The sequence below is a fragment of the Notamacropus eugenii genome, chromosome 1 (assembly GCF_028372415.1).
Source record: "Notamacropus eugenii isolate mMacEug1 chromosome 1, mMacEug1.pri_v2, whole genome shotgun sequence".
NCBI lineage: Eukaryota > Metazoa > Chordata > Mammalia > Diprotodontia > Macropodidae > Notamacropus > Notamacropus eugenii.
In genome coordinates, this window is record NC_092872.1 from 526,599,453 (window position 1) to 526,623,151 (window position 23,699).

The following is a 23,699-nucleotide window of genomic DNA, read 5'->3' on the forward strand; positions in this document are numbered from 1 at the left end:
CCAGCGATTACCCCTCTTTGTCCACCACTTCCTTTCCTTCCTTACCTTGAGTGGCGGTACTTTTCGAACCTGTACCCTTTCCCCTCTGATGGGAAAGGGCTGCTGAGAGGCTTGAAGCAACTGCTGGTGCTGGTGGTTCTCAAGGACACGAGGCCTTTTCTCCCAGCTCAAAGGGGTCTCTTCTTCAGTGAGTGAAGACTTCCTTTTGAGACCTTCTGGGTTCAGGTCACTGTGCTCTGAGGGAGAGGCAACTTTCACAGTGTTTTCCTGAGGACTTTCTTCTATGACTGGTCTTATATCTGGTTTTCCAATTCCTGGGCTCTTTGGTTTGCTTGGAGTCAAAATAGCTGTGCCTTTGTTTTCCTTTATGACAGGAGTAGATGTAGTGAGATGATTTTCATTTTCAGGCTCTGGCTCAGCAGAGGTTACTGGCTTCCTTTGGCCTAAGGGCTCCTCCTCCTCTGGGCCTGGGATAAGGCCTGTTGTGTCTTGCTCACTGACACTGCTAATTGAGGAAACTAAAGGCTCTGGGGATTTGGAGGGTTTGGGCAACACTTCTTCTGGGCTTGCTCCTGATTCTTTCCTTACTGGGGAAAGCAGCAGCGCAGGCTGAGACTCTGCTTCAGGGGCTGCCATCACTGTTTGGATGGGAGGTTCATCTGAAGGGGGTGTGGGTTTGGGCTGTTCAATTGGGAGTTTCTTCATTTTGGGGTCACTGGTAACACTAGTTAGTTTCTTTGAATCCTCAAGGCTCAATCCAGAACTAAAGAAAGAAAGAAAAAAGATATTATTGAGTCTATTTTAGTGGGGATACTACAGTCAGTTACCTATTTACAGGTTACCAAACATTCTGGTTAATGGGAATGTTCAAATCCAAAGTGCTTATTTCTATGGTCATATGGTAGCCATGGGATATCTTTAGCTTATATTACAGGAAGACTTGGAGAAGGGCTAAAACCTCAAGTGCACGTGTGTGTGTGTGTGTGTGTGTGTGTGTGTGTGTGTGTGTGTGTGTGTGTGTTGTGGGGGAGGGGAGTCAAGTCGGCATTACAAAGAGGGTGGGGAAGATACTAAACCACTATAGATGTGTCCTACTCTTCCCTTTCAGAAATGTCCACAGACAGTATGGGATGCGTACTCTAACTACCTTCCTGCATGTCCTACCCCCTAATTCCTAATCACCTCTCCCACCTAGAAAAGAATTGGAAACTTGCTTCTGACACTTCTTCAAGGACTATGAGTCACTTTGGAAGTGTCTCAGGTATCAGCCAATGCCTGGAATTCCATAGAATTCTCCTAAAGCAGAGATAGCCCTATGCAGATAATTGTGTCTCTTGAGTCACCATGATACGCAAACAAATGGTATGCTCCAAACTGTGAGCATTCCATGGATATTTCTGACCTTGTGCCAAGTGTTTAGTTCAAAGATTTATTACGTACCTACTTTAAGCAAGAAGATAGGCTGGGTGTTGAGACGACAAAGCCCAAAATGGGACAAATTCACTTCAAGTAAACTCAATCAGTTTACACACATTTTATTGGATAACAAGAGGTTGTTATTGCTATTCAGGAAGCCTAAACTACTGGAAAAAGCAAAGCACTGTTGAGCAAGCCCAAGGAGATTCAGAATAGTTAGTGTTACCATCACTGAGATGGAATAGGAAGAAACCGTAAGGAGCTCAGAAATAGTCCTTGAGCAAAAAAATGGGACTCAAATCAATAACTATAATGACAAGAATAGAGGGAGAATTCTCTTTTCAAGACTTTCATTATGTTTCCTGGTTATATATAAGGCTATTTTATTTCTACGCTCTGGTCAACATTCTATATGACTGCTACTTTGCTGCCATGTCTGCAATGATTTTGAAAATAAGACCCTGTATGCATCAAGTGTCTGGCAGTTAACAAAATAGACAAAGATGTCAGAACAATTATATTTTACGGAATGATTATAGAAGGATAAAAGCATAAGTATGGAACCAGTAACACATCCCTTTACACAAAAATAAGGTTGAACTCAACTGAAAAGATGCGCCTCCTTATAGTCTCTTATTGTTTGCAAACAGAGTATATAACAAATGTATAGATTAATTGTAAACTTTTTGTGTATCTATATACTACACTAAATATCTGTAACAATATTTAACAAAGTTTCCCAAATGTGTTGTTCATTTGAGATGAGTAGCAGGATTGTGTATATGTGTGTGGGTGCGTGTGCGTGCGCGTGCATATAACAACACATTTTGGTGGATGGGTTGGGGTGAAAAGGTAGCATATAACATAGGAAGTGTTTCCTTTAGGAACCGGGAATACAGTTAGCTACAATGGAAACTATTCTCAGAATTTATCACAGTTAACAGGAGTCTCTTCTTGAAAACAGGATAAATTAGTCCTTTAGTGATACACACATACATGCTGCAAATAGTGAGATTACTTTTTCAGCATATCATAACAGGCTTCTTTTGTAACAAAGTTTGAAAGGGTATGATATGATAAAGCTGAAAGGCTACATAAGCTCACAGAACATGTGAGCATCTTTTTGCACAACTGTCAACTCACCAAGCTAATTTGACAAAGACATGGTCCAGATATAACATTTTCAGTCACTAAGAACTGAGAGAAGATCATGCAGGGGATCCTAGCAGGGACAAAGAATATTAGGGCTAGAGAAATATAATTTCTCTTTTAATGGAAGAGAAAACTGAAGCCCAGAAAAATCAAGGGGGCTGGCTGGCCCATTGTCCTGTGGCATAACTCTCCTGGACTAGAGTAATACTCTCCTGATCCTCAGCCCAGGTCACTTGCCATTGCATGGATGGCTCAAGAGAAATGTGATCGTGGGGAGGGAGGGAGGTAGTGGGGGGTGGGTGGGGAGGGATAAAATCGCAATTGTATGGCAGTGATTGTTAAACATTAAAAAAATAAAAAAATTAAAAAAAAAAAAAAAGAGAAATGTGAGAGGGCAACTATAGATTGTGAAGTGATGTCAGAGGTTTTTAAAAGTGCAAATTTTATAAATGAGTTACTGCACACGGTGTTGAATTTTTAGGGAATAGGAATTTGTGGCTACAGTAGCAATTCCGATTTTCCTTCAAGTTCATTATAACAAGATTTTCTCTGTGTTTCTTACAGCCATTACCATCATCGTCGTACTTTGGAATTACAGAAAATTATTTTGCAGACCTTAAAGCCTATGTGCCACTGTCTTATGAAGATTTTAGGGAAGATTTAAGATTCCATTGGGATAAACTCCAATCTGGAAGACTGACAACTAAAGCAGGAGGTCTTATGATTTAATGAGAAACTATGACACTGAAGAAGTAGATAAGTGAATGAACCATATATGAAGAGATTCAACTTGTGTGAAGAGATATACAGACAACAAATGCCAGCTTCCCCAAGGATATGTGGGCAAATAATCTTCCCTGCACTTAAGCTCCTGTAGAAAGTTAAAAGACTCTAGCTACCAACAAAAAAACCCATGCTTTTTCTTACCTCTGCCCATAATAGCTCTCAAAGAATTGTTCCTTCCATGGCTCCACTTTTTTCTCCTTCTCAATTTCTTGTCTTATTCTCACCTGCATTTCAGGTGTGAACTCACCTATAATGCACAAAAAGAGAAATTAATCAGAAATGACATTATTTTTAACTCCCAGTTCTCACTTAATACAAGTCCTGGCATACAGCAGGTGACCAACAAACACTTGTTGAATTCTTGTTTGTAACTCAAGGATGATAGAAATTTCTCAAATTTTCATCAAAAGTAGTGCTCTGGCTAAGATGAGGCACAGGATAATTGTTCAATTTGTCTGTGTTACCCTGAGGAAAAATTGTAAAGTTTTGAAGTTTGTTTTCAATTCTTCAACATCTGTTTCCCCAATTTCTTCCTCTCTGCCTTTGCTTAGCTATGCTTTTTCTCTTTTTTCCTCTTGCACAGCCTAAAGACTAGTAAATGGCAGAGCTCCAGAGCTCCTGTTTCTTTGGTCCTGTTCTCTCATTCTTTCAACTTTCTTGAGCATTCGAGCTTCCTCACCTCATGTGTCCCTGCAGGGAAGTCATGAACACTAATGCCAACACCTGACGTTTCCATTCCTGCCCTCAGAATTCCTAGGGAGCAAGGACTCTCCACATAAATATCATCTCAAGGAACCTTCAAGGTTAGGGGAGAAGACAAGGAAGAAAGCAAAGGAAACTTTAACACTTAACTATAGAAAGGGAACCCAGCTACTGAAGGAGCTGAATTCTATGACCTTTTGTCCTCATTATGCCTGAGTTTTAAATGTATTTGTGTAAAGAAAAGTAAACAGTGTGTGGGATCAGAGAAAACTACTACTACAGATTATAGACACTACAGGACTTACAAAAGAAAAAAGAAAAATTATTGTAAAAATTTGGTTTGGCAATGTATAAGTAAACCAATGTATAAGTCAATTTTGAAAATATCTGCTTACAAGGGGGTAGAATCAAGATGGCGGAGTAGAAAGACCCATATACTGTAGTGCTTTCCCCACAGCCCACAAAATACCTGGAAAAAATGACTCTCAACAAATTCTAGAGCAGCAGAAGCCACAGAACAACAGAGAGAAAGAGGTTTCCAGCAAAAAGTAACCTAGAAGGCTGACAGGAAAGGTCTATCTCACACAGGACACTGAGCAGAATGGAGCACAGCCCTGGCCACACTGCACTGGGAGGAACAGGACCTGAACAGATCTCCTGGGCAGAGTTCCCAGCAGGGAGGGTCCCAGATACCTCAACCCACAAGTGACAAAGAAAGCTCCAAAGGTCAGTGTGCAAGGGCTTTCCCAGCAAGGTGAGAGGGGAATGGGGTTCCTGATGGCAGCAACAGCAGCAGCAGAATGCAGGCAGTTACAGTGCCCTGGGAAGCAACCTGGGTCAACTGTGCAAGCAGCTCAGCTTAAAGCCTCTGGTGATAGGGAGCAGATGATCTAAACCTCAGCCCTCAGTGAGGGCCCTGACTCTACCCAAAGCCCTGGGGAAATCAACCAGATGAGTCCAATCTCAGCTTTGAACATGATACTGGGGAGAGAAGGGGCAATGGGACCATACTCTTGACAAAGGATTCAGAAGTCAAGTAACTGTCTGGGAAAATGCCCAAAAAAGAGAAAAAAAATTAGACCATAAAAGGCTACTTTCTTTGTGAACAGGTGTCTCCTCCTATCCTTTCAGATGAGGAACAGCAAGGCATACTGTCACATGAAGTCAAGGCCCTTGCCTCCAGGGCCTCCAAAGGGAACTTAAATTGGGCTCAGGCCATGGAAGAGCTTGAAAAGCTAGTTAGCAGCTTGCTAAAAGAGAACCAAAAAAATGCTGAGGAAAATAACACCTTTAAAAAGAGACTAACTCAATTGGAAAAAGAAGTCCCAAAAGCCAATGAGGAGAAAGAGGCTTTAAAAAGCAGAATTAGTCAAATGGAGAAGGTTCAAAAGCTCACTAAACAGTTCTTTGAAAGAGAGAATTGAGTTCAGGGAAATGAATGACTATGAGATAAACCAAGCAGTTAAAAAACAAAACCAAAAGTTTGAAAAAAATAGAAGATAATGTGAAGGATCTCACTGGAAAAACAACTGACCTGGAAAACAGATCCAGGAGAGATAACTGAAAAATTATGGGACCACCTGAAAGCCATGATCAAAAAAAGAGCCTACACATTATCTTTCATGACATTATCAAGGAAAACTCTCCTGATATTCTAGAAGCAGAGGGCAAAACAAACCCTGAAAGAATCCACAGATCACCTCTTGAAAGAGACCTGAAGAGAGGAACTCCTGGGAATATTGTGGCCAAATTTCAGATTTCCCAGGTCAAGGAGAAAATATTGCAAGCAGCTAGAAAGAAACAATTTGAGTGTTGTGGAAATATAATCAGGATAACACAAGATCTAGCAGCTTCAACATTAAGGGATTGAAGGGCTTGGAACAGGATATTTCAGAAGTCAAAGGAACTAGGATTAAAACCAAGAATCACCTACCCAGCAAAACTGAGTATAACACTTCAGGGGAAAAAATGGTCATTCAATGAAATAGAGGACTTTCTAGCATTCTTGATGAAAAGACCAGAAATGAAGAAAAAAAATCTGACTTTCAAACACAAAAATCAAGAGAAGCATGAAAAGATAAACAGGAAAGAGAAATCATAAAAGACTTTCTAAAGCTGAACTGTTTACATTCCTACATGGAAATAAAATATTTATAACTCTTGAGACTTCTCTCAGTATTTGGGTAGGTGGACAGATTACAGATTACACACACACACACACACACACACACACACACACACACACACAGTGTACAGGTTGCATTAAATCAGAAGAGATGATATCCACAAAAAAACAAAACTAAAATAAAAATTAAACGGTGAGGGAAGAAAATACTGGGAGGAGAAAGGGATAAATGGAATGGGGCAGGGTATAACTCATAAAAGAGATAAGAAAAATCTTGTTCTATGGAGGAGAAAAGGGAAAAGGGGAGAGGGGAAAAGGGAAGCTACTCTCTCCACATATGGCTTCAGGAGGGAATAATATGCTCACTAAATTTGGTAGGAAAATCTATCTTACACTACAAGAAAGTAGGGGAGGAAGTGACAAGTGGGGTGAGGGGAATGACAGAAGAGTGGGCAAATGGGAGAAGGGAGTAACTAGAAATAAACACTTTTGGGAAGGGACAAGGTCAAATGAGGGAATAAAAAATCAAGGGGGGATAGAGTAGGATAGAGGTGCAATATAGCTAGTACTACACAACATGATTATTATGGAAGTCTTTTGCAAAACTACACATATTTAGACTGTATTGAATTGCTTGCCTTCTCAGTGGGGATGGGGAGGGAGGGAGAGAAGTTGGAATTCAAAGTATGAGAAATGAATGTTGAGAATTATTATTGCATATAACCGGGAAATAAGAAATACAGGTAATGGGGTATAGAAATTTTTCTTGCCCTACAAGAAAAGAGAGAAGATGAGGATAAGGGAAGGGTGGGGTGTGATAGAAGGGAGGGTACACTGAGGGAAGGGGTAATCAGAATCCAGGTATTAGGGGGTGGGGGGGAGGGGAGAGATGGGGAGAAAAATTGGACATGTTACAAAGTGATGTAAAAGCAATTAGTATTAAAACAATTGACTGAATTAATTACTGAGACTAAATCAAACACATCTTCAGTTTGGGGAAAAGAATTTTAGTCTAAGTTTCCTAGAAGCAGGTAACCTCAGGTAAAATTTGGCATTGATGGAAAAGTTAAGGTTTTAATGGTAAATTTGATTTTATGACTGTTATTTAATCAGGAACTAGAACATGTAAGGAAAGGCATGTAAGCCACTTAAGACTTGCCTCAAAAGATGTTCCTTAGACAATGTGAAATTATAGTTATATCTGAAACCTGGTTATTAGAACTTGCTATTTTAAAATTCTATGGGACTATTAACTGACTGTTCTTCTGAGTCTAACTCCAGGTATGGATAGCAAGAAAGGTGGTCTGAGCCTCCAATCCATGATGCCAGTAAGCCTGTGAGATGCTGGTATGAACTGAAAAAGGTGATCTCATGGGAAGGGTGGGAGAGCAGTTGTTCAGCCTGGGCTGAGGTAGGATTCTCCTGACTCAATTTCCCCACTGACACCTGGCAGACTTTAAACCTGACTGAACGCAAGTTCACACCCACTGTCCACCACTTCTTTACTTAGGGTAGGGAGGCATATTTCATCATCAGTCCTCTGATACTGAAGATGGTCTTTACATTGATCTGGGTTCTGATGTCTCTTAAGCCTCTACCAACTCCAAAAGATGATCACGGAGGGGATTGTGCATAGCACCCTTATCAATATTTAGAGATGTCTGGTCATCTTATCACCAACCCAGAACAATTCCCCCATTGTCGAGAGTCTCAAAATTGGAATATGGAGAAGCTCCTCTCTGTCTTAGTACTGGCCTAGTCATGTCTGTCTCATTAGGGAAATAATTTTTTAGAGAATAAAGTTATGGAAAAAACTCACCTTCTGATAATCTTTCCTTCCAGCCTTGAGCAGCTGAAGTGAAAAATTCATTGTTAAGAGCTGAACCATTCAGCTTCATCAAACCATCTGCACCAACCTAAGACAAAAAATAATTAATTCAACTTAATTCAATTAACGCTTTAAAGTAACTATACGCATATTTGAGCGGCGTTTATGAACAATGTCAACTGTCCAGAATATAACGCAATTAATGGCCAAGCCAGAGTGGTTCCCAGAACTGAAGAGGACAAGATGGTCCCAAAGTTTCTCTGTGTAATAAAGAACCATCTTTCTAATACTAAGACCCTTCAAATGATGTACAATTGTGAATCACAGAACACCACAATTTTAGAATATTTTAAAATTGTTGAACACCCAAAGGGCAATGGAAGGGTACATGGTAAGTATGAGTGGGCTGCAACATATTAACAAACAAAATTTGGAGAAAAACAATTAGTCGTACAATGACATTAAGGATAGCTGATGCCTATTTTTCATGTTCTACTGGTATCCACATGTCAAGAGATTCGCTGAAAGGCCCATGGGGTGCTGAATGAAACTTCTGTGAAACATTTACAAAATGACATGGATAAGAGTTGAAAAGGAAAAATTGGTGTGTATATATAGGCTGCTATCTATATTGCTAGAGAGAATACCTTTTCTATCTTTTCCAGTAGAATGCCCTTTCAATTACTCCCCCTTTGCTCCAATTTCGATTTTTGTATATACTGGTAATTCCCTGCTGCCTACAAACATGCCAAGTCTCTTGAAGTTATTATCTTCATTCAATTTATTTCTCTTCAGTCAAACTCCTAGAAAAAGCTGCCTATGCTTGTTGCTTCAATTTACCTTTCATGCACTCCTATTATAATTGCATGCAATCCAGCTTCTAACCTGATCACTCAACTGAAACTGCTCTCTCCAAAGATACTAATGAACTCTTAACTGCAGAATCTAAGTCTTCTGACTATTGACACCTGCTGGCCACTTTCTCCTTTCCCACACTTTCACCTCTATGGATTTTCATGATACTACTTTTCTGACCTGTCTGATCAATTTTTAGTCTCTTTTACAAGTCGTTGTTATCACATGTCGATGTAACCCAAGAAAATATGCTGGGTTAGCATATAATTTCTTGACAACCACACCAATTCCCATGGCTTTGTCATTTTAAAAAATTAATACTTTTAAAAATTGCTTTTATCAATGAGCAATAATTGGCTTTTTAATCAAACTCTCACTTGAAAAACAAATGACAACAACAAAATCATTATGACTATGTAGTCAAGCAAAAAAAAAAAATTTATGTTGACTATGTTTATACACACATACGTTAACATATGTATGTGCAACTATTTCCCCTGCATTGAGCTTTTCACCTCTCTGTAAAGAGTTGGGTAGTATGTTACATCTTGATTCTTCTGGAATTGTCATTGGTCATTGTGTTTATCAAAGTTCCTAAGTCTTTCAAAAACAGTTTAATTTGTTCTTGAACTGTTTACCTGACTCTTTATCAATTTATACAAGTCTTCTCTGAAGCCATCCGCTTCATCATTTCTTATAGCATAACAGCATTTCATCACTTTTTTTGCTGCAACTTGTTCAGCCATGCCCAATGGATGGGCAAACCTCCAGCTTCCAATTCTTTGCCACCATACACCAACAAAAGAAATCAATATTTTTATTAACCTTCAGAAAGTTTAAAGTTTTTCCTCACATTTATTAATTTATTTGTTTTCAGTTTTCAACAACTACTTTCATAAGTCCCAAATTTTCTCCCTCTGATAACTGCCTGTTCATATTCTTTGACCATTTATCAACTGGAATTGGCTTATACTCTTGCAAATGTGACTCAGTTCTCTATTTATTTTAGAAATGAGGCCTTTATCACAGATACTAGCTGTAAAAAAGTTTTCCTAGTTTCCACTTCCCTCTAATGTTGATTGCATTGGCTTTGTTTGTGCAAGATCTTTTGAATTGGAGGTGATAATCAAAGTTATCTATTTTGTATTTCATAAAATTGTTCTCTAACTCTCAGATTTCTTTTTTATTTATTTAGCATTAATTCCTCCTTTTAACCTACCCTACTCTCTCTAATTCCTCCCCATCCTTTTTTCCCCTTCCTGCTTAGTTGTTGAGTGAAATGTATTTCTCTCTGTGTGTGTATGTGTATACTTCCCTCCTCTGATCATTTCAGATAAAAAGAAAATCATTTCAGATAAGAGTAAATTCCAAGTGTTAGCTCCCTTCAGTCCTTGTCTGTATAGACTTTGACGTATGTGTGTATAGGAGACAATATTCTGCAACCTTCTCTCTTTCTACTCTTCTTAGATCAAGACATAATAGAAGCATTACCAAGCTTTCTGATTAGATTCCCGTTAAAATCCAATAACAGGAATCAGAGGAGATGGATGGATCATTTCCCCATAATAGAATATAGTTTATTCATATAGTTTGTTCATATTTACATTTTTATATTTTACTTTACTCTTGTGTTTGTGCTTCAAAGTTTCCGTATAACTGTGGTCTTTTTTATAATGACTGACTAAAAATCTTCTGGTTTCAGCAAAGGTATTTTATCCCTGTAGGACAATACTCAAATTTTGTTGGGTACATTATTCTTGACTGCTTTTCTGGCATACTGTATTACAAACTCTGTTTCTTTATAGAAGTGGCTACCAAATCATGTGTGAACCTGACTTATGCTCCTATGTTCTTGAGTTATTTCTTTCTGCTTGCTTGTACTATTTTTTATTTTGACATGCAAACTCTAGATTTTGATCATGATATTCCTGAGTTTTTGTTTTGGAGTTTCCTTTAAAAGGTGACCTATGTATGTCTCCAATTTCCACTTTTCCTTCTGGTTCTAAGAGATCAGAGAAGTTTTCTTTAATGATGTCTTAAAATACGATGCCTAAGCTTTTTTGTAAGTTATGGCTTTCAGGTAATTTAGAATTTTTCTCATCATCATGACTAACATTTATATAGTGCCTTAAGGTTTGCAGAACTTTATCTCATTTTATCCTTACAACAACCCTAAGAATTAGGTGATATTATTATACCCATTTTATAGATGAGGAAACTGAAGCAGAAGTTAAGTGACTTGCCCAGGGTTACGCATAGTGAGTAAATATTTCAACTCTGGATTTTCCTGACTCCAAGTCCAGGGCTTGATACACTGAAGTGCCTCTTTGATCCATTTTCTAGGTCAGTTGTTTTTGCTATGGGATAGCTTACATTTTCTTCAATTTTTTTTTTCATTCTTTTGACTTTGTTTTGATATCTGTTGGTCCATGAAGCTACTTTTCGGTCCCTTTTAATTTTTAAGGGAGTTTAATGTTTGGACAAGGTTTTTATCTTTTGTGCCAAGCTCTTAACTTCTTTTCCAATTTTTTCTTTCATACTGCTCATTTCTTTTCCATTTTTTTCCTGTAGTGCTTTTATCACTTAACATTTTTTAAAACTCTTAAAAGAAATTTTGCTTCATCTCTTCCAGAAAATCTAGTTGAATTTTTGCCTAAGTTGTGCTTTCCTTTGAGGCTTTGGTTATGGATATTTTAGAGTCATTACCTTCTTCTGGATTTTTGTCTTGATTATCCCTGTCATGATAATAGCTTTTTGTGGTTGGATTCTTTTTTTAGCTTGCTTATTCTTCCAGACTATTTCCTGGGTTAAAGGATGAAAATCCATGGGATTTAATTTTAGGACCAAGGTGTAGACTCTTCTGGAAGGAATGCCTGACTGTAATGTTATAAGTATATGAAGATCTTCCTGCCCATTAATAGGCTTAACACAAGGGGCCTGTGATCATACAGACCCAGTGTCACATGGGGCTCAGAGAGGGAGGAGCCTGTCCAAGGAGGGAGAGAGAGAGGGAGAGAGAGAGAGAATGCGAACAGGCAGAGCAAAGAGAGAAGCAAGTTGTGAGTGGGAAGAGCTGGCCCAAGGAACAGTGAGAAAAGCAAACTGTGAGGGGGAAGAGGGAGGAATTTGTCTAGGAAACTTATTTTTCTGAGGAGGCCTGACAGAAAGAAGGTTTAAGATGTTGGGTGTTCCCCGGATTAGTGATAAGTACCCTGTTAAATCTTACCTCTTGGTATACTAATGATGTCCCAAATAAATATTTTGGCTTTGCCTCTGGAGAGTTTATTATATGTTGCAAATTTACCCCGGAAATATGCATGCAGATTCATAGTGGTTGCTATGGGTATCACATTGTCATTACATAGTCCTACTATGGTTTTCTCAGTGTTATTATCCCAGGCTGCTCTACAACCTTTCAGTGCTCCAAAAGTGATCTGATCCAAGGCAAAACCACTGGCCCCTGATCTGTTCTTCCTGCCTAACTTCCCCTCATCCAAACCACCATCAACAAAGCTGCTAAATTGACCACTCAATAAACTGCAGTGTCTCCCTATTGCTAAATATAAACTCCCTGTATATTTACATACACAACCTCCATACCTCTAATGTACTCTCATTCTGCCCCATAAAATTCCTCATTTTCTTCAAGAGGTAGCTGAAAGCATTGTATTGTACATGAAACCTTTCTTAATCCCATCAATTTTTAAGTGCTTTCCTTCCCTAATTACTACTACATACCTAGGAAGTATGTATACACATGCTCATACCCATATATAAATATATATATATAATGTGTATGTATACACACATGTACATATATGTATACATAATCACACATACATTCTGTACATGTTTACAAATGTACATGCTATCTCCTCCAATAGAATTTGTTTCTTAATTAAGAAAAGGGATTGCTTTCTTCCCCCCACTCCACAATCTTTATTAACCCAGCACCAAGCACAGTGTTTTGCATGTAGTAGCACTGAACGCTTTTTTGAATAATGGGATAGATCAGAGATCCAAAGTATTGAATATGTAAAAAGCCCTATGTGAGAGCAAGCAAACTAAAAAAGAGTAGTACAAAAACACAAATTTGCCACGTAAGAATTTACTTTTTACATTCAAACTTAGGAACGTTGCTTCCCTACTGACCATGGAATACTGGCAAATGGCTCCAATTATAGTTGCTTCGGCTAAGTGAATAAGTCAGCCTTATGTTGTTATTTGGCCTTAGTTTTTCAAGACAACAAATGACATGATAACACTGGAGTCAGGGTATGGGGTATGCAAGTTTGGAAGGTCCTACGCAGATCAGTACCAGTGGTCCATTAGAACATTCTAAGCGGAAGTGGCTTGGAATTTGTGCAGCTCACATTCCTCTTGTGCTATGATTCTGCTTTACTGATTAAGTCTCTTCTCCATGCCCTGCTAGACAGTCCTGTGTTAGTGTTTCCCATGTCTCACAGTCAATATTAAAGTTCTTCAGAGATACCTTATGCCACTTCTTCTGATCACTATTTACCTTTGAGAAAGTTTTCCATAAAAAAAATTTTGGATAAGTGTGCATTTGGACTATTGGAATTGCACTCAGTGCAGTAGGGTTTGAATGCTTGGCAGTTTAGCTCTAGAAAGAACCTCAGCGTTTGTTATCTTATCTTGCCAGGTAATCTTCAGAATCTTCCTAATATAATTCAAGTGGAAGCAGTTGAGTTTTCTAGCATGTTGCTGACAGACACCAGGGTTCAGAGGCATACACCAGAGCAGTAAGTGTAACAGCTCTGCAGACTCACAGTGTGGTATATAATCTGATACCTCTTTTCTCCCACACTTTCTTTAGGAGTCTCCCCAAATGCTGAGTTAGCTCTGGCAATGCTACATCAACCTTGTCATCTATGTGGATAGCCCTGGAGAGAGTACTGACAAGGTACGTGAGCTTATCCACTACACTCAAAATTTCTTCACTTGTCAACCTGACCAAGGCCATTGATACTCTCAGTAGTGAGGAATTATGGAAGATCATGATGAAACTGGGTTGCCTGGAGAAATCCATCAGCATTGTACATTCCCAATGGCATGCATGGATGGTTCCTGGAGGAAGGATGAGGCTCTCATGCTTTACCAGTCACCAACGTTGTGAAACAAGGTTGTATGCTTGCTCCCACGCTCTTCAGCATGTTTTCTGTGGTGCTGTCAAATGCCTTCAACCAGGATGAAAACAGAATCAAGACCAGCTTCTGCACTGATGGTAAATTACTTAATCTGAAAAGGCTACAAAATCAAGGTCAAAGCAAAGGGAGAAATGATACATGACTTTGTGCTTGCAGATAGCATGTATTCAATGCAGCGTCTGAAGATGAGATGCAACAGAGTTTGGATCAATTCTCGGCCACAATTTTCAGGTAGCAGTTATAGCGCTCTAGAATTCATGGCCTTTACAACCTATTCAAGTTAAACTGGAATTCTTCTTAGAAACAAGAGGGAAAGGAACATGCTCTGGGAGAGACTGTAATTTATTATTACTCTTGGCAATTTTCCACAAAAAAATGAGACCAACTAGGTTTTCATGATATTCTGCACTCTAGGTATTTCTCCCACCTGTTCAACCAACTTTTCTTGTGTTCCTTCGTGTCATGATGATCCTCCAAGAGGAGGGATGAACTACCAACTAAGTGTGGATCTTCCACCAAGGATGGGTTTGGGCCCTCTTCTCTCCGTATACTTTATTTCTTGGATATCTTATTGGCTCCCAAGGATTCAATTATGTAGCTGATTCCCAAATACACAGGTTGTATTTTTCTTTTCCTCAGTTCAGATACTGCATCACCAACAGCCTGATGGACATATCCACTAGGATGTTCTCTTGGCAATTCAAATTTGACATTTTTGAAACAAGATTAACTCTTTCCACATAAAGAGTCCCACCCTCTCTTTCACCCCAGCGCTGGCCCCAAACTTACCCCTTTTTTCTTAACTTCTCAATTTCTGTCTATAGTATCATCACCTTTCAGTCACCTAGACTTACCACCTCAGGGTACTTCTTAATCTTTACCATATCCCACCTCCACATCCAATCAACTACCAAGTCTTGTCTATTTTACTACCATAGCACCTCTCATATTTGTTTCTTTCTTTCTGATCATTCACATAATCATCACCCTAGTTCAGGTCACTAACACTCCTCAAGACTCATGCATCAGTCTTCTAACTGGTATCACTGCATCTTGTCTATGTCCTCTTAATTAATTTGCTATAGAATTGCCAAGTCAATAGTCTAAATTAAAGGTCTGACCATGTCACTCCCCAAATCAAGACACTTCAGTGGCTTCCTTTTGCCTCTAGAAGAACATATAAATTCTTGTATTTGGCACCTAAGCCTCCAATAACCAAATTCCACCATACCTGTCCAGACATGGTCTCTCTCATATACTTTATGTTCTACCCAAGTATTTGCTGATCCCATTACATGATATTCCATCACCCATTCCTTGGCTTTTTGCACTGATGTATATCATAATTGAAATATACTTCTTCTACACCTGTATCTCTCAAAATTCCTACCTTTCCTGATCTCCTACTTCTTCAATTCAACTGAATCAACATTTATTAAGTGTCTACTATGTGCCAAGGACTGTGCTAAGCAATGGGGCAAAAAGCAGGCAAAATACAGTTCCTGCCCTCAAGGAGGGAGACAAAAGCAAACAAATATATACAAAGCAGGAAATAATTAAAAGAGGGAAAACATTGGAATTAAGAGAGGTTGGGGAAGGCTTGTTGGACAAAGTGGGATTTTAGTTGGACTTAAAGGAAGCCAGGGATGCCAGAAGTCAGAGTGAAGAAGGGAGAGGTTTCCAGGTATGGGGTGCAGCCAGAGAACACCCAGAGCCAAGAAACAGAGTACCCTGTTCATGAATAGCCAGATGAATGTTAATGGAGCAAATAGTACATGCTGGGGAGTAAGGTCTAAAAATACCAGAAAGGTAGGAGGAAGTAAGGTTATGAAGGGCTTTGAATGCCAAATAGAGCATTTTGTATTTGCTTCTAGAGGCAATATGAAACCACTGGAGTTTGAGAAAGGGGTCACATGGTCAGATCTGTGCATTAGAAAAATTAGTTTAGTGACTGAATGGAGGATGGACTGGAGCAGAAAGAGACCTGAGGCAGGTATATCCATAAGCAGGCTACTGCAATAATCGAGGTGTAAGATAATGAGGGCCTGCACCAGAGTCAGAGAAGAGATCATCTTTGAGACATGCAGCAGAAGTGTGAAATCAACAATTCTGACAACATATTGGATAGGGGTGGGAGGCTGGGGGGAGAAAAGATGTCTTGGTGAGAGAGCTGAGTCTGAGGTGACTTCTAGTTTATAAACCTAAAAGCCTGGGAGGATGAGGGTGGGGAGAGGTTTGGGGGAAAGAAAATTTGCTCCATTTTAGAATAACGAATTTAAGGTATCTACTGGGCATCCAATTCAAGAGATCTAAAAGGCTGCTGGAAATGCAAGACTGGAGGTCAGCAAAGAGGTTGAGGAAAACAGACAGATTTAAGAGTCAGTAGAACTGAGGGGAAGGGAGGAACAGGGAGAAAATTTAGAACTCAAAATCTTATGGAAGCGAATGATGAAAACTAAAAATGAATTAATTTTTAGAAAGAATCATTAGGACTTTCTGTGGACAGAGCCAAGATGTCAGAGTAGAGAAAGTTGAGCTCTTCCAACAGTCCCTTTGAAACAACTTTAAAATAATGCCTCATACTGAATTCTGGAGTGGCAAAGCCAACAAAAGGTTACAGCAGGACATTCTTCCAGCCAACTTAAGAAATCGGAAAGAGGGATCTGTGACAAAGGGGAAGGTGTCTGGGCAGGAGTCCATGTGGGACTATGTAGTGGTGGAAGAAGAAGAAATAGCAGCTTTGGGAGCTCTCAAGCCAGAGGTGGTAAGGGCAACTGTACCTGAACAGAGAGAGTTTACAGGGAACTGGACCCATGTGCTAGCACTGGAGGCAAGAATGATTCTGTTTGGTCACTACACTACGTACACCCACTTCTGAGTCATAGTTCAAGGGCAGAAAGAAGCACTTTCAGGCAAGAGGGAGTGGAAGACTCTGTGATAGGCAGTACCATTTCTAGCCCCAAAAGATCTGGGATAGTATTATTTTGCCTCCTAAAGAAGGAGGAACCCAAAGGAGAAGTAACAATTGCAATTCCAAGGAATCAGGGGCTGCTCCAAGGTAAGGAACAGATTGAAAACAAAAGAGCAGTACCACACCTCTGCCTAGATCAAACCACCTTAGAAGCACCAAAAACTTTCAAACTCTCAGCACTAGTTTTGAAAACAGCATTGTGAAAAAACCTGAAGTTTGAAACAGAGGCCCACTCCTCTAAACCTCATAGCAGTTACAGTATTAACATAAAGTTCCAAATCAAGAAAAAATGGTGGGAAAAATGAACAAAACAAAAAATAACCTGACCATAAAGCTATTGTGATGAAAGGGAAGATCAAGACACAAATTCAGAAGATGACTATATCAGAGAAGCTATAAGCAAAGAAAGCCTCAAAGAAAAAAATGTGAATTTGACACAAGCCTGATGGAAATTCCTAGAAGAGCTAAAAAATGATCTTCAAAATCAAATAAAAGTGGGAGAGGAAAAATTAGGTAAAGAAATGAGAGCAGAGGAAGAAAATTATGAAAAGACAATTGGTAAAAATGGCACAAAAAGGACTAAAGAAAATACATTAAAAAACTGAATTGGCCAAATGGAAAATGAGGTGCAAAAAGTTCACTGAAAAAAATAATTTCTTAAAAATTAGAACTGGGGGAAGTGGAAGTTAATGACTCCATGAGAGAGAAAGAAACAATAAAGCAATCAATTGACACAGAAAACAAAATGAAGAGAGATAAGTCAAGAATTATTAGACTACCAGAAAGCCATGATAAAAGAGTCTAGATACCATATCTGAAGAAATTATAAAAACAAAAACAAAAACAAACCCCAAACCAAAAAACAAACAAACAAAACCTGTCCCAATATTTTGCATAGGCAAAACAAAAATTGTAATTTACCAATCACCACCTTTACCAATAACAAATCACCTTTTAAAAAACCCCAAAATAAAAATTCCCAGGAATATCAAAGCCAAATTCCATAGCTTCCAAGTCAAAGAGAAAATATTACAAGTAGCTAAGAAGCAACCATTCAAATGCCATGAAACCATAGTCAGGAGCATACAAGTTCTGGCAGAAATCTCATTAAAGGAGTGGAGGGATTATAATATGATATTCCAGAAAGCAAAGGAGCTAGGATTACAATCAAGAATAACCTACCCAGCAAAATTCAGCATAGTCCCTCAAGGGGAAAAAAAAATGGATATTTAATTAAACAGAGAGCTTTTAAGCACGCCTGATGAAAAGCGCTGAACAGAAAAAAAACAGGACTTTCAAATATAAGAATCAAGAGAAACAGGTAAACAAGAAAGTGAAATCTTAAGGGACTCAATAAGGTTAAACTATCTTTCTATACAGGAAGATGAAACACATAACTGCTAAGAACTTTTTTCATTAGTAGGGCAGTTAGGCTTCTACACAGAAAGAGTGCGCAGGAGTGAGTCAATTATGTTGAGATGATGTAAGAAAAAACAAGTAAAAAAGAGAAGTGCTGGGAGAAAGGGAAGGGAGAGGAGGAATGAGAAAAACAACCTCATATAAAAGGACATGTAAGGAATAACATATAGTAGAGGGAAAAATGGTGTGCGCGCGGGGACAATACTTGAACCTCCCTCACATCTAAATCAGTTCAAAAAGGGGGGAGATACAAACACGCACTTAACTAGTAATAGAAATGTATTTCACCAAACAGGGAAGAAGGAAGGAAGGAGGAGAAGAGGTTAAGAGAAAAAGGGGCATTAATTTAAAATAAAAAAAAAAAAAAGGTAGTGGTCAGAAGCAAAGTAGACTTTAGAGGAGGGACAGGGAGGGAGGGAAAGCATAGAGAGAGGGGAGCAGGAGAAAAGGGGATGGAAGGAAATACACAATTATCATTATCTGTGAATGTGAGGAGCTCACCCATGAAACAGAAGCAGATAGGAGAACTGGATTAGAAACTAGAGTTCAACAATACATTGTTTAACAAAATAGAACACCCATTCCTATTAAAAACACTAGAGAGCATAGGAATAAATGGAGCCTTCTTTAAAATGATAAGTAGCACGTACCTAAAATCTTCAGCAAGTATTATATGTAATGGGGATAAGCTAGATGCATTTCCAATAAGATCTGGGGTGTCACAAGGATGTCCATTATCACCATTGTTGTTCAATAGGGTACTAGAAATGTTAGCTTTAGTAATCAGAGAAGAAAAAGAAATTGAAGGAACTACAATAGGCAAAGAAGAAATTAAGTTATCACTCTTTGTAGACAACATGATGTAGACAACAACTTGGAAAATCAAGTAAAAAAACAACTTGAAATAATAAGCAACTTTAGCAAAGTTGCAGAATAAAAAATAAACCCACAAAAATCAACAGTATATTTATATATATCTAACAAAGCTCAACAGCAAGAGTTAGAGAAATCCTATTTAAGGTTACTGTAGAAACTGTTAAATATTTGGGGGTCTATCTCCCAAAACAAACCCAGGAAATACATGAACACAATTACAAAACACTTGTTGAACAAAAATAAAGTCAGATCTAAATAACTGGAAAAACATCAGTTGCATGGATAGGCCAAGCTAATATAATAAAAATGACAATTCTACCTAAACTAATTTACTTATTCTACATCATAGCAAACTACCAAAAAATCTTATAGAGCCAGAAAAAATTATATTAAAATTTATCTGGAAAAACAAAATGTCCAGAATATTAAGACAACAATGAAAAGAAATGCTAGGGAAGGTGGTCTAGCCATACTTCATCTTAAGTTGTATCAGAAAGCAGCAATCTTCAGAACTATTCAGTACTGGTTAAAAAATAGAAGGGTAGATCAATGGAACAGATTAGGTACACAAGACACAGTAGTAATGGTAGTAGCTATTTAATAAACTGTTTAATAAACACAAAGACCCCATCTTCTGGGATAAGAGCTCATTATTTGACAAAAAATGCTGGGAAAATTGGAAAATAGTATGGCAGAAACTGGACATGGACCAACGTATGACACCATATACCAAAATGGGCACACAATTTAAGGATAGGGGCTGATACTATAAACAAATTAGGGGAGCAAGGAATAGTTTGTCAGGTTTATGGAGAATGGAGGTATTTGTGACCAAACAATAGATAGAGAAGATTATAAAATGCAAAATGGATAATTTTGATTACATTAAATGGAAAAGTTTTTGCAACAAATAAAGCCAATGCAACCAAGACTAGAGGTAAACAGAAAAGTGGGAAAGAATTTTTACAATTAGTGTCTCTGACAAAAATCTCATTTCTAAAATATACAGAGAACTGAGTCAAATGTACAAGAATACAAGTCATTCCCCAAGTGATAAATGGTCAAAGAATATCAACAGGCAGTTATCAGAGGAAGAAATCAAAGCTATCTATAGTCATATGAAAAAATGCTCTAAATCTCTATTCATTAGAGAGATGCAAATCAAAACTACTCTGAGGTACCACATCACCCCTATCAGATTAGTAAACATGACAGAACAGGAAGATGATAAATGTTGGAGAGGATGTGGGAGAGCTGGAACAGTAATTTGTTGTTGGTGGAGCTGTGAGCTGATCCAGCCATTCTGGAGAGCAATTTGGAACTATACCCAAAGGGCTATAAAAATGTGCATATCCTTTGATCCAGGAATATTGCTTCTAGGGTTGTATTCCAAAGAGATCATAAAAATGGGAAAAGGACCCATAGGTACAAAAATATTTATAGCAGCTCTTTTTGTGGTGTCCAAGAACTGGAAATTGAGGGGATGCCCATCAATTAGGGAATGTCTACCAAGTTGTGGTTATGTGAATGTAATAAAATGCTATTGTGCTTTAAGAAATGAAGAACAGGTGGACTTCAAAAAATCCTGAATAGACTTATATAAATTGATGCTGAGTGAAGTGAAAAGAACCAAGAGAACATTATACATAGTAAGAGCCAGTGTGTGATGACTGTTTTTGACAGACTTAGCCCTTCTCAGCAATGCAAGGACCTAAAATAATTTCACAGCACTCATGATAGTAAATGCCATTCACATCCAGAGAAAGAACTATGGAGTTGGAATGCAGAGCAAAGCAGACTATTTTCGTTTTGTTTTTTCTTTCTCAAGTTCTCTTCCATTCATTACAATTTTTCTATGCAACATGACTAATATGAAAATTTGTTTAATGTATGTGTAGAGCCATATCATATTGCATGCCATCTTGAGGAGGGAAGAGGAGAAAGTTTAGGGCTTGTGAAAGTGAATGTTGAAAGCTGGAAATAAATTTTAAAACAAAAACCACAATATATTGTTTAAAAGAAACATACTTGAAACAAAGAGATACACAGTGAGAACAAGGGGCTGGAACAGAATCTGTTATGCTTTGCTAAAGTAAAAAAAAAAAAAAAAAAAGCAACGGGGAGTAATGATGATCTCAGACAAAATAAAAACAAAAATACACCTGATTAAAAGGTATGTAATCAGGGAAACAACATTTTGCTGAAAGGTACCATAAATGATGAAGTAATATCAATACTAAACATAAATGCACTAAATGGCATAGGAACTAAATTCTTTAAGGAAATGGATACTAAAGGAACCTCAATTTTCTTCTCAGTTACATAAATTTAACCATACAATAAGAAGTCAAGGAGATGAATGAAATCTTAGAAAAGTTAGGTATGATAGACCTCTAGAAAAAAATTTAATGGTACCTTTTTTCAGCTGTACATGGCAACATCATACAAAATAGCCACATATTAGAACATAAAAACCTCACAACCAAATGTAGAAAAGCAGAAATATTAAATGCACCCCTTTCAGAAAACAATGCAATAAAAATTACATGTAATAAAAACGGTCATGGAAACATAGATTAAATGGCAATTGGAAACAAAATAAACTAATCCTAAAGACTTAAAGAATAAATCATAAAAACAATCAATAATTTAATTAAAGACAATGATAATAATGTGACATTTTAAAATTTGTGGGATGTAGCCAAAGCAGAATTTAGGGGAAAATGTATATCTCTAAATGCAAATATCAACAAATAAGAAAAAGAACAGAACAAGAATTGGGGATGCAACTAAAAAAACTAGAAAGAACAAATCAGAAATCCTCAATTAAACATCAAAATGGAAATCCTGAAAAATCAAAGAAGACATTAATAAAACTGAAAGTTTAAAAAATCCATTGAACTAACAAATAAAACTAGGGGCTTTTTTTTTTTTTTTTAAGAAAAAAATAATAAAAATAATACACTGGTTAACTTGTAAAAAAAAAAAAACACCCTAATTACTTGATTCAAAACTAAAACAAGTGAATGCATCACCAATGAAGATGAAATATTAAAGCAATTATTAGGAGTTATTTTGCCCAATAATAAGCCAGTAAAACTGACAATCTAAGTGAAATGGATGAATATTTACAAAAATATAAACTGTGTTGATTAACAGAATAAGAATTTATATCACTTTCTTTATTATCGTTGATTTTCTGGTCTCTGTTTTCTTTTGCAATATGGCTGATGTGAAAATGTTTTGCACAATCGCATATGTATAATCTTTATCAAATTGCTTGCCTTCTCAAAGATGGATGAGGGAAAGGAGAGAATCTGGAACTCAAAATTTTAAAAATGATTGTTAAAACTTTCTTACATGTATTAGGGAAATATTTAATGAAATTAACAAATATTTTTTAAAAAGAGAATTATTAGTATAGAGATAGTAATTAAATCTATGGGAGCTGATAATATCACCATCATTTAAGTATTACAGAAGGAGAAGAGGAGGACTCAAGACACAACACTGAGGGACACCTACAGATAGAGGGTATGATCTGAAAGAGGATCCAGCAAAGGAGACTAAGAAAGAGCAGTCAGATAGGAGAAAAATCAAGAGAAGCAGAAAGTGGATGCATCTATTCTAAGGAGCATCAGCTAAAAAAGACAGAAGAGATTTAGGCTTATAGTTAGCAGGGATGGACAGATCAAGTGATTGTTTTTTCAGGATGGAAATGGGTATGTTTGAAGTCAGCAGAAAATGACCCAGTGGACAGGGAGAGATTGAAAATAAGTGAAAGAATATGGATGACAAAGAGGGCAATCTATTGGAAGGGTTGGGATGGAATGAGATCACATGAACAAGTAGGGGTTAGCCATGGTTAAGGAGTAAGGCCATTTCATCATGTGAGACAGAGATGAAAGAAGAGAGTAGCAGAAGGTACCTGAGTGAAAAGTGATGAGTAAGAGGGGAAAAGGAGTTCAAGACAAATGGTCTCAATTTTTTCTGTAAAATACGAGGCAAGGTTCTCAGCTGAGAAGTAGGGGGGAGAGCCTGTGGAAGTTCGAAAAGATGAAAAGGTTTGGAAGAGTAGCTGTGTAGAGTGGGACAGTGAGTTGATAAAACAGGCAAAAGGACTGCCCTGCAGCATCAAGGACCCAGCTGAGGTATAACATAAACCTGTAGTAGACCTGGTCAGAATAGTTGTAACAATTTCACTGCTTATCAGGTTCAGAAGTAGCTAATATAGGAAAATTAAAGAGCTTATTAAATTCACAGGATGATAAACTTGGTTCTGGAATTTCTCCAGCCTAATGTCATTTTATAGATCAATTCTGTATCAGACTCAGTGTCAGTGACACACCCAAGCTCATATGAGTAATGAGAGCTGAAAATTGAACACGGGTCCTGGGACTC

General features: G+C 37.8%; 1 protein-coding gene across 5 annotated transcripts in view; it reads right to left on the reverse strand.

Moving 5' to 3' along the window:
- The window catches only part of ASXL2 (ASXL transcriptional regulator 2), a 173,127-nt gene that overhangs the window by 11,573 nt on the left and 137,855 nt on the right, over positions 1–23,699 (reverse strand). For all 5 annotated transcript variants that reach the window (XM_072633922.1, XM_072633921.1, XM_072633923.1 and 2 more), the window contains 3 exons: positions 8,001–8,097; positions 3,496–3,601; positions 46–763 (listed from right to left, as the gene is read on the reverse strand). In XM_072633922.1, the coding sequence (XP_072490023.1) occupies positions 46–763; positions 3,496–3,601; positions 8,001–8,097 (921 nt within the window). The remainder of the gene's footprint in view (positions 1–45; positions 764–3,495; positions 3,602–8,000; positions 8,098–23,699) is intronic.